The sequence below is a fragment of the Puma concolor genome, chromosome B3, assembly GCF_028749965.1.
Source record: "Puma concolor isolate L17-30 chromosome B3, mPumCon1.1.hap2, whole genome shotgun sequence".
In the NCBI taxonomy this organism is placed as follows: domain Eukaryota; kingdom Metazoa; phylum Chordata; class Mammalia; order Carnivora; family Felidae; genus Puma; species Puma concolor.
In genome coordinates, this window is record NC_141672.1 from 107,850,448 (window position 1) to 107,862,693 (window position 12,246).

The 12,246-nt window shown below is 37.2% G+C and overlaps 1 protein-coding gene across 11 annotated transcripts in view; it reads right to left on the reverse strand.

Moving 5' to 3' along the window:
- Positions 1-12,246, reverse strand: part of HERC1 (HECT and RLD domain containing E3 ubiquitin protein ligase family member 1) — a 189,982-nt gene that overhangs the window by 35,767 nt on the left and 141,969 nt on the right. For 7 of the 11 annotated variants that reach the window (XM_086710897.1, XM_086710904.1, XM_086710902.1 and 4 more), the window contains 11 exons: positions 11,995-12,226; positions 10,969-11,093; positions 9,799-10,019; positions 8,579-8,851; positions 7,786-7,834; positions 6,893-7,093; positions 6,101-6,275; positions 3,610-3,880; positions 3,264-3,477; positions 2,259-2,515; positions 1,034-1,161 (listed from right to left, as the gene is read on the reverse strand). In XM_086710897.1, the coding sequence (XP_086567023.1) occupies positions 1,034-1,161; positions 2,259-2,515; positions 3,264-3,477; positions 3,610-3,880; positions 6,101-6,275; positions 6,893-7,093; positions 7,786-7,834; positions 8,579-8,851; positions 9,799-10,019; positions 10,969-11,093; positions 11,995-12,226 (2,146 nt within the window). The remainder of the gene's footprint in view (positions 1-1,033; positions 1,162-2,258; positions 2,516-3,263; positions 3,478-3,609; positions 3,881-6,100; positions 6,276-6,892; positions 7,094-7,785; positions 7,835-8,578; positions 8,852-9,798; positions 10,020-10,968; positions 11,094-11,994; positions 12,227-12,246) is intronic. The other 4 variants (XM_086710903.1, XM_086710906.1, XM_086710900.1 and 1 more) reach the window with 3 other exon arrangements.

Consider the following 12,246-nt stretch of genomic DNA (forward strand, 5'->3'; position numbering starts at 1 on the left):
GATTCTTGTTTGCCTAATCTCTAGGGAAGCTCTCAGAAAGGAAATACCTATGCCAGCTATAAAACTATAAAGGCTGTTAACATTCTGTAAGAAATATCATTAATTCCTAAATAATCCTTAAAGAATGATGGAATATTAGCCTACTGTTTTACAGAATTTAACATTTATAATGCTAGCATAGTAGACCTTGATTTAATTCTAAGACACTGATTGTTAAAATTTTTATTTTCTTAATTACTATCCCGGAAACTTAAAAACACACACCAGAGATATAGTAAGACTATTCTAAAAGAAAAACTGTAGGGGGCCTGGGTGGCTCAGATGGTTGGGCATCCGACTCTTGATTTCAGCTCAGGTCATGATCCCATGGTTGTGGGATCGAACCCCGCACTGGAGTCCATGCTAAGTGTGGAGTCTGCTTAAGATCCTCTCTCTCAGAGCACCTGGTGGGCTCAAACAGTTATGCATCTGACTCTTGATTTCAGCTCAAGTCATGATTTCACAGTTTGTGGGATTGAGCTCCATGTTGGGCTCTGCGCTGATAGTGCAAAGCTTACTTGGGATTCTCTCTCTCTCTCTCTCTCTCTGCGTCTCTCCCCTGCTCTCAAAATAAACTTAATCAGGGCACCTGGATGGCTCAGTTGGTTGAGCATCTGACTTCGGCTCAGATCATGATCTCCCAGTTTGTGGGTTCAAGCCCCACATCAGGCTCTGTGCTGACAGCTCAGAGCCTGGAGTTTGTCTCGGATTCTGTGTCTTCCCCCCCGCCCACCCCTCCCTCACCTGTTCTCTGTCTCCCTCTCTTTCTCAAATATAAACATTAAAAAAAATTTTTTTTTAATTTTCCCTTTCTCTCCCTCTGCCCCCTCCCTGGCTCTTGCTCTCTAAAAAATAAAACAAATTAAAATTAAGAAAAAAATAAAAGAAAAATTGTAATAACTTAATGACACTGTGATTACATTAACACAACCAAGATGAAGCATGTTTAGGATTCTCTTAAATGTTACACATGAGAGCTGATGTTAGCACTCACAATCTGTTGAACACACAGGTTTGTTGCAGTGAATATTGCTTCTTAGTAACATTCCATACCCGGATGGTACCATCATTGCCACTTGTAGCCAAAAGTCCTTTTTTATTACACCAAACACAAGTCATCACCTAGAAAGGTTGAAAAAGTCCAACGATTTTTAATTTTTTTATTTTAATTCTAGTATAGTTAACATACCGTGTTATATTAATTGCAGGTGCACAATATAGTGATTCAACAATCCTATACATTACTCAGTGCTCATCATGATTAGTGTACTTTTAACCCCTTCACCTATTTCACTCCCACTCCCACCCACCTCCCTTCTGGTAACCTTCTCTACAGAGTTCTGTTAGAGTTAAGGGTCCACTCTTAGGCTTGTCTCTTTTTTATTCCTTTATTCATTTGTTTTGTTTCTTAAATTCCACATATGAGTGTAATCGTGGTATTATCTTTCTCTGATTAATTAATTTTGTTTAGCATTATACTCTCCAGCTTCAGCCATGTTGTCGCAAATGGCAAGATTTCATTCTGACAAAGTCCAACATTTTTGAGCAAGTTTTGATTCAAATGATTTTGTCATTCTATATCTATCAAATTAAAAAATAATCTACCAGAAAATTGTAAAAGAAAAATATTCATGTTATAGCATAATATACATGGTTTCACTCTTTCCTAATTGGCTTGTAAACATACATCTATTTGTATGGCTTTAAAGTACTATGCCTAAACTCATTTGAGTTATTGCAGACCTATGAGAATCTTTACTAAACATGTTTATTTAATTCAATAAAGTATAAATATTTCAACATATGTTGTACAAAATAAACAACACAGACTAAGAAGTGACTTTTAAAGTGGTAATAACGGAAGTCAGTCTTCATTTCCTAAACTGCCCTTGTCAATGCTCAAGGGTCTGGTAAGTTAGATTAACACAGCAGTTAACAATTTCTTCTCCTCTTGCACATATAAGCCCTCATCTTTTGTGAGGTAATTCCCTTGGTTTTCTTCTCATCCCCCATCTGATTTTTCTATTTGTACACTACTATGTCAACCCAACATACAGAGAAAGGAAAGCTGGTAACTACTAGACAAATATTGGTAATTGTGCGTGTGTATGTGCACGAGGCAGAGAGAGAGACACTTAAGATCTAAGCTCTCAGAGAAGGGCAGAAACTATTTCATCTTACATAAGGGGATTAACATACTTAGGGCTCAAAATACATACTCTGTTTTGATGAGCCTCCAACTTGATAAAGGAGCATTTCCTGAGATCTCCTCCCATATCAGCGAGTGTTTGGGGAGTAGTTTGGTTGTCGCGGTCATGTGCAGCAAGAGTGCGCACAAGCTGTTGAGCAGCCCATTGCCTATGCTGTGAGGACAGCCTGGAGGAGAGGCAACAGGCTGCCAGGGCATTAGCCAGCTCCAGAGGGCCTACAGCAGAAGGATCATAGGAAGGATGGGCATACAATTGGGCAGTTAAACCTGCTTAAACAAAACAATGAAATGATGCCCAGGTAAGAGCTGGTGGTGGTAAACAAAAAAAATGGGTTAACCCATATCTTTTAAAAATTAGCACTTTTGCAAGCAATCAATTCACTAAGATATGCATACAAGGTATAAAGCATTTATCTCCTATCACATTCTCTAATAAATCTGATTCATTGCAAATATACATTTATGTACATCAAGAGTCTTTGCTCTAAGTACACACAGATTCAGAATGCATCAGAAATAATTTCAAAGCCAGGGCAGAGACAGCATGCCCTAAAAAGTAAGAGTTTGGCTTTTGCTGCTCAAAAGTGATCGTAACAGCCAGTCAAGGGGCTGGGCTGATAGATCCCAAAGCCCATCTATCTTGGCCGAATGGTCCTGATGAAGAGAAGGGTACAGACAATAGTGATTAAGGAGTCCCTTCAAACTGTTATCATCTTATGACAAAGAGAAAAATAGCCGTATCTTTACATAAATTTTATTAAGGACACCTAACCAAGATTATTATCTATTGTGATTCAAACCATAATCTAATAGAATAATCAAACCAAGATTAATTTGGTACATTTTCTAATATCTGTTTCCATGCACCATGAAAAAGGATCCATGTAGTTTTTTATGATCTGAGCTTAAGAAGTATACATGACGCTTACAACAACTCTAAAACACGTTTTAAAAAGCACACATCAAATTGACAACAAGACTGTATATTTAAAATGGTAAATGGTATGAAACTTACCTTTCTTTTCAACTTCAGATTTATCATAGTTAGGTCTCAGTTTGGCCCCCTTGTCTGCTAGTAATGCCACAAGGGCCTGAGTTACAACAAAGTTTGGGGAGGTTACAAGCTTATTCTCTTCAGCAATTCCTCGGAGAAAGCTGGGTAGAAACTTTCGCTGAATTGGATCATCAACCGTGGTTAGATTTACACCTGTTGCAGCAGAAATCAAGTTCTGAAGAGGCAATTGGAACAAACAGGTTTAATTTTTACATATAATTTTGGAACAAAAAGATTTCACCTCAAAAGGCTCTTTAAGAATTGGTCAGAAATAATGCAACACGAAAAGCACTGAAAACCAGCTTACCTGTGTACACAACTGCACCAGGAGTTTGGCAGCACTAGGAGTGTTTGATGCCAGACATCCCACTGCTGTGCTCAGATAGGCCAGGCAAGAGATGGGCTTACTGGCCTTGCTGTGCCCGCCTCGTGAGCGTTCTGAGGTGCTTGCCATGGCAGAAGGGCTGGTAGAAAGGCCAGCTCTCCCTGCTGCGGCCAAGCACATTAACCGAACCAGTGTTCGGATATCTGTAAGCCCCAGAGACTCCAGGCCAGCAGCCAGGCTACAGCTGGAACCACTGCCAAGAAAGAAAAAACACTTCAGATGGATAAAGAAAACAGATTTCTGAAGGGACCACTGGGAGCCCCACCTATCAGCCAAAGTACCAATAACTAAAATAAAAGTCAACCTGCAATATTACTAGCCATATGTATCTTAAGATAAGTCAAAAAATATTAAGCTGGAAACTGTTAAGATTTTAATTATTTTATTTTAATTTCATGAACTTGGAAGTATAAGTATAATACACAAGAAAGTTCACAAACTGTGAGTTTTCACAAACAGAACCAACATTACCAACACCTCAGAAGCCTGCTTGGGTTCTTCTCAGTCATAGACCCCTAAAAATAACGAATACCAATGACTTTTTAAGTTATGTATCAGTTTTGCCTGTTTTGAACTTTATATAAATAAGATAAAGTCTGTAATCTTTTGTGTCTGGCTTCTTTTAAGACTCATCCATGTTGTTGCATTATAGCAGTAGATACTCATTTTCATTGACATATTAATAAAATCTACCATAATTCATTTCTCCATACAGATGCAATTAGGTGGTTTCTGGCATGGGGCTATTATAAATAGCAGTGCCATGAAGTTCTTGCTTATGTCTTCTGGTGCACATATAGAAGCACTTCTGCCGAATATATACCCAGGAGTAGCTTTCTAGGTGATAGAGTATGTTCATATTCACCTTTGGTTGGTACTATTGAATGGTTTTCCAAAGTAGCTGTACCAATTCACTTCCTTACTGGCAGTGTGTTCTGGGTGTTCCACATTTTCTAGGTGCTCACATTTTCCCAAGTCTTTTCGATTTTAGCCTTTCTAATAGGTGTATTTATATCTCACTGTTTTTCCATTTTCATTTCTCTGAAGACTAATGAGGCTGAAGACCTCATTTTCCATGTTTACTGGCCATTTGGAGATCCTCTTGTATTATTTTGCATTTTGCCCACTTCTTCTATGAGTTGTCTCTTCTTCTCACGGATTTGTAGAAATTCTTTACATGTTCTGTTGGTTATATGCATTGTTCATATCTTCTCCCATTAAGTGGCTCATTTTTTTTACTTTCTGACTTTTTATTTTCTTAATGACTTTTGCTGAAAAGTTCTTTTTTAATGTAGTTCAATTTATCAATCTTTTTCTTGATGATGAATGCTTTTTGTGACTCAAGAAAACTGTACCTATCCCAAGAGAACAAATTCTTCCTACCTTAGAGAAACATTATTGATTTATCTTTCACATTTAGATCTAAGAGCCACTTGGAAATATTTGTCTTATATAGTGTGAGGTTGGGGCCAAGACTCACTTTTTCCTGTTGAATAAACCATGTGACCTAAGCCCAAGTTATTGAGGGGACATGCTTTCCTCACTGTTCTGCCATATAAACATTATCATAAATCAAACCATACACCAAGTGTTTATCTATATGTGTGGATCAGTTTCTAAATTTTGTTCTCCACTATCCAATACCAGAGTCTCATCTATTTTTGAATTTTTATTTCAGGGTCCTTCTGTCTTCACTGATTTACTTTTATATACCTCTGCTCAACAATTCTTTTTTTTTTTTTTTAAGTTTATTTATTTATTTTTGAGAGAGACAGAGATAGTGCAAGTGGGGGAGGAGCACAGAGAGGGAGACAGAGAATCCCAAGCAGGCTCCACACTGTCAGCATGGAGCCCAACGTGGGGCTCGAACTCACACGAAACCGTGAGATCATGACCTGAGGCGAAACCAAGAGTCAGATGCTTGAGTGACTGAGCCACCCAGGCGCCCCTGCTTAACCATTTCTTAAATGGATGTCTTTTAGGTATTCTTGGCTCTCTTCCTTTTTTAATATTACATTCTACAGTATGAACATGGCAGGAGTCTCCATGATGGAATCTGCAGGTTGAAATAGCTAAACAGTTGGGTCAATTTTGCAGAAAATTCATTCAACCTTTTGATTTTATCCTGCATCAAATGGATTGAAAGCTTTAGTTTCTCATTTCAGATAATAAAATTAAAAATGTTTGCAGTTTACTCAGCTACTATAATACTCTTATTTTCTACCTAAAAAGAGCTAAGTATTTACCGACTGGATGAATGAATAACAATGATGACTATTTCCAACTTCTTTCATTTGACAGCCTAGATACTCAAGGCTCTAAAAATTCTATCTCATCCTCCCAAACAATACTAAACTCCTGTCTAATGTATACTAGGAACTAACTTAGCATCACCTGACACGATAATTCTTACCTGACCGAGAGAAGAGACAGAGCTCTCATTACCATGGTTCTTGCCAGAAGAACCTGAGCAGCAGCAGTCACTCTCCTTAAAGCCACCACCCGGTCGTGAGGGTTCGCTAAGGCAGCGGCCTGCTCACCTAGTGTTATTCTTCCAGAGGAACTCTTTTCTACAGAGCCATGGCAACCTGAAAAACATATCCAGAGCACTGAAAAATTTTCCCATTCTATCTATGTTCTGGGCTGCAAGGAAACACAGCAAACCAATGTGTTTTGTTCATTTGGACTTTGTTACACAGAAAATTCCTTGGGAGAAAGAGACAGTTCTAAGGCAATAACCTGTTATATATGTTCCTTAAATTTTTTTGGTTTTATTTTGTTCATATATCATATATAACAGACACAGAAAAGATACAGTTTTTAAAATATGCTTTAAGTATACAGAAAGGGCTGAGTCACCAATACTAATTCTTTATTTTGTATTCCCGAGAGCAAAAGTTACCCATACCCTTTCATGCACATAAAAAAAAAAAAAAAGACTGCAAAATTGGTTTTAGTCAGTTCCAGGATTTCCCTATTTTCTTTAAAAAAAATCATACTCATATTTTATAAATTTTCTTTTTATTACTTCGGCATTTCATAAAAGCAAAAAATGAAAAATATTACCTTATACCTTGAAAATGTTCAAACAACTAGCTAAGGATACTTGATGGGGTGGAACAATGTTGTATTACTATTTATCTAATCTAAGAAACAAATTAATACAGACTCTATAAAATCAATACCAATTATCATTTCAGTTTACCTATTTGCATTAGAGTCTCTTCCATACTGTTGGTAGCTGTTACCATTGCTACTGATGCTCCCAAGGGATCACTGTCAGGGAACTGAACTGGTTCTGGTACAATGCGTCGGTCATTTAAACCAAGTGGTCCAGCAAGTAATTCAAATTCTTCTTCACCTGTTAGCTTTTCATCTTCATCAACATCTAACATGTCCCAGTCTTCTGGAATTTAAATAAATGAATTTATGGCATGTGAATATAAACATGAAGTAACTCTGCTGGGAACGGTTACTGTGAGAGATGTCTAAAATGCAGATGGACTGAAAGCCCAGTGCCCACAAAATATGCTATGGCACCATCTCCTGGTGACCCAACCGAACTGCACTCCCTGAAGCATAGTGAGAGTCTAAGGGAAAGGGAGTCTGAGTCAAACCCACCTAAAGCAACAGCAAATGTTACAGCTGGTAATGAAGGTTTCAGCTAATAAAAGCTATTGTTACAGGGCCAACAAAGAGTTCTTAATGCTATCCATAATCATTAGAGAATCAGTTATTTGAAGTAAATGAATGCTCCATATAAATTCACGCTGTCATCAGTTTTGTACTTTTTACTTTCCTCAATCAGGATGGAAATTCAAAATGTACTCCATACTTTCCCTACTTTGAAAAAAATATATGCCACACAGAAATTAACATTCTGTGGTAAAGCTAGTATTTGAACCCAGGTCCTTTCCCTTTGATTTTTAAAACTAGGGCTGTTGCTTTCAAACTACCTTTAGCTTTTTAGAGAAAGTTTTAAGTTACTATGTACTTAAATACCAACACATACACATAAACTAAATTTTAGTAACAGATGTTAGGCAGAAGGTATATACAAAAATACACGTAAAATAAAGAAGCTCTCAAAACAACTACCTTCATACACACTGTCCTGCTTGCCAATAAGATCTGGAGCTTGTCCCTTGTACCTGCACCAAACATGAAGAACATTGTATTTTTATACAAAACAGTTAGTACCCAAAAATGCAAATTAAGTCATTAGAACATTTAAAAGGTCATTAATAAAGCAACACAAAATAAAGTGTTTCAGGTTATGGGCTAAGAAAAACTCCTGGTATGTAGGTACACACATGCTTACAAAATCAATGATCATTTTACCAAGTTACTGGGGAGGTTTCTAGGTCACCTACAACACTCATCCAGACCACCTTAAAGATTTTAATAGTTGACAGTAAGGGCAAAAGCCCTGCTCACTACAGATTAATTGCTATTCAAGGATATAAAGAAGTAATATTTTCACGGAAGCTCAATTTAATCTAAACAGTCTATTTTTTTTTTAATCAACAAAAAGATCTTAATTAAGATGTCAAACAAAAACAGAGTGAAAAACACAATGAAAAAAATTGACCATAAGCCTCCTGAAGGTTAAGGCAAGGGTCCTGCCCAGAACCTGCCAACAAGTTGAAGGTTAATAGAGTCAAACTCCAGTCAAAAACCTGCTGCCATGGACTGCAGGATCCCAGCTCTGGCAAAACATGAATTCCTCAACCACCTTCATCCTTCCTGCCCCCAATTCAGCAGTCATAGGACTTAGGGAAAGGTTAAGTGTAACTCTTCACATTAAAATAAGCTTTAATTCCCAGGTCTTGATGAGAGATACTTTATACTCTTCATTCAGAGGGGGTTTGGATATCTACGCAATTTCAAGGTACCTTTCAGAACTTGTTGTCTTGGATTTGGTCTTCAGGGCTAAGTACTTTTCCCTGCAACTGCCGCAGAGCAGGTAGTATGGATTTCCACTCCCACATTCACCACCGAACCAGCCATCCACATAGGAGCCGTTGCTGCGATAGCCCTGGCGGTTTGCACTGCGCCCACAGCCTGGGTGATTTCTCTTCATGTGCTGGTTGAAGCTGACGACACTGCACTCACACAGTTCACACACCACCACTTCTTCCCTGTCTTCAGACTCACAAACATGCTGCACAAAATTTTATATCAAATCATTAGTCAATTTAACATAAAATTAAGAAGAGGTAAATAGATATTTATATGTTAAATTAATAACTTTGTTTACACATGTTGGAACATTTGCAGGATTTTCATTAATGTTACATAACAAACTTCTTTCAAATCAGAATTTAGATCACATGATCTCAAGGTGTTCCTTGCTCTTTTTCAATCTAATAAGTTATAATAAAATTAACTCACTCTCCTGAGAAGAGTTCATAAAAATGACAATTAGCGCTATCTCAAATGGCTTTTTAAAAATTCCTCTAATAAACCTACTTTACATCTGGTCATAACATGCATATCTATTATCTGAATTTCTAAGAAGTCATTAGGATTCATTTATCTTATTAACTTAATATAGTAGATGCTCTTTTCTATAGGATTCAGACCTGTGAAGTTTTCACGCTCCCCGCTACAAAAGCATAATGCTAAACAATGAAAACATACAAACCCACCATGTACCCTGCCCCTGGATGGAGGTAGTTACAAGACCTAGGTGGCACTGGTTCTTAGAATGAGGCACTACAGTGATTAAATGGAACCTATGAAGGAGAAGAGCATGCATTCAGATAGAAAGGTGAGCACAGCAGCCATGTTATACACCCAGAAGAGCTAAGAATTGATGCCGGTTTTGTAATCTATCTTTGACATTACAATCAAATATGAACAAAATATGGCTCTATTCATCTAGTCTGGGGAGGGAAACGATAAAATCGTACAGAGAAAGCAAGAGACGCTTTTTCTTTTTGGTTTGTAGGTATCAAAGTAACCTTAAGCATTAGAGCCCCAAACTTTAGGATGAGATCTAAGACTTTTCAGAGTGTTACAACTCTAGGCAAGGCTGTTATTAGTAAGCTCTATGAACAGGAGGGCAGGAAAATAAGTCAGAGCAGCCCCCGCTGCAATCACACACACCCAGGTAGGCCAATCCAGTACCTCTGGGATCCACATTCCCAGAATATCATTGTCACTGGTCAGGTCTTGTCCAAACATAGCTTCCATTGCTTCATCATCAAGATCAATTTCCAATTCCTCATCTAAATTAAAGTCATACAACGCCCCTGGGTCTTGTTGCAAAGATATTCCTTCTCTCCGACTTTGATTCCTGTGGGCCTGCACAGAGCGGTATAACCCCGCTCAGAACAAAACAAAAAAGGCATTTTATTTACATGCATAAAGTAATTCTGAATATTTTACCAGTTCTTAACTGCCTGGATTCCAGACCATAAACATAAAATTTGACCTATCATGTGTGATTCTTCTTCTATAAAATGGGGTAATAGCACTCATACTTCACAGGGCTGTTAACAGGTTTAAGTAAGATAATCCATGTAAAATACTTCATAATGTAATATGGAAAACATTCAGTAAATGTGAGCTGTTATTATTCTTTTAGGGTTACTTAAAAAAATCAGTCATTATATATTAAGTACACATCCTGTATTTTCTAGTTCAGTCTTAACTTCTCACTATTACTATAAATTACTGAAAAATTATGTTTTAATAGTTCAAAAATCAAACACCATTTTGACAAGTCACACATTCTAGTTTTTAGTTTAGAAAATATGTTCCCTATAAATTACACTTCACATTCTAGAGCATAATCCCAGAAGTATTTACTAATGTAACAATGAAATTTACTTTTGCTTTTCTAGGGCCCTACCTAGTAGTTTTGTCCTAAGGTCCACAGAGTACATCAGAAAAGCCAGTGACCACTTTAGCACAGTGCTCTTTTTAGCTCCTTCTTAATATTAATGTGACATTTTAAACATTCATCTTCACTTCTTAAAGTATAAACAGCTCGAGGGCAGAGACAGCATTTATGAAATACCTCAGTATCTACAAGTAACCAGTATAGACTTCTGTACCCAGAGGGAGCTTAAAAATAAATTTATGAAAGTATGCTGTGATTTCAATGCAAAATTATGTAAACAGGAAGAAAAATGCAAATAGCTGCTCTGTTAATGTGGAGGAACTGAGTACTTAGTATCATTAGTTCATCTTCTTTAATGCTGCTTTCACACTGACTTTAAAATATAAACTATACGACTTTCACCAATAGAAGGATGTGAAACATATAATTACCTGCTCTTGCTAGCAATGTGCGAGCAGCTAAATCAAACTTGTGCCTTCTTGTTACTGCTGAGCGACCCCTAGCTGGTGGTCCACTTCCAGAAGCTGCATTCTCTGCATGGTCCAGATTATCAGCGCTACAAGTGCAAATTTAAAAGCAACACAGATTTTTGAGAACCATCATAAATGGAAAGCACAGGCACAAGCTTACTTATGGTCTTGCTTTTTCCTCCAAATATTACCAAGAATAAAATATATTTATGATAAAACTGAAATATAGCTTGTCTTTGGTAAAGCTCCTAAATTATAAATACGTCATATTGCCCTAAGCAGTAATTTTACCTATTTTTTTTTTACTTTTATTTATTTTTTTAAGTAGGCTCTACACCTAACATAGAACCTGAACTCATGGTCCTGAGATCAAGAGTCACACACTCTACCAACTAAGCTAGTCAAGTGCCCTTACCTGATTTTGAATTATGCCAACAAGGGAATGATACTTAATGCATGTTCAGATCCAAAAGAGATCAATGGTCTTAACTAAATTCTAAATGATTCAACACTTAAAATTTGAAATGAAATGACAATCCCTGCCTACAAGAAACATATTTCAAAGTTATGAAAATATCCACTGAGATTGTCAGAAACAAGTCTGCATATAAGACACAAGCCTTGGTAACCAAATCCATTAAATCAATTTCTAATATTAAAATGAACATTCTATATCATTTATAAAGGAGAATTATTTTATCAGAATGTTTATTTTATCTCAGAATAAACTTGTTTTAATTGTTTCTTTTCAGTTTTATTTCATGTAAAAATTATTACCTATTTTCTACAAAAACATCCATTCAAGACTTGTCATCTCATTTTTACGCTTCACAGAAACATAAACTTGTAAGCGAAACGTCCATCTTTTCATATACCTCTAGTTATCAGCTTTACAAACCATTAAAAGCATCTATGAAGGGAAATAAATGGGACACTTGGAAGCACCATTTATAACGCATAAAACAAGTACGGAAACCGGACTCTCACCTTTCACTAAAGCCTTCTTCCATTTCAGCAGCATCAGCTGATGGTATGTCTCCTGGTGACTGCAAATAACAGGGATCATTTGACTTCCCACCACTGCCTAGGACAGCTGCTCCGTGTCTTGAGTCAGCTGTGCTGCCTGGCTGGGGTTCCTCCTCATCCTCATGCCCAGGGTGCTCTATCATCCACATGGCAAGGACAGTGATGTTCTGGGCATCAGCCTCTCCTCGAGCACCTGAACAGGTGAAAAAAAAG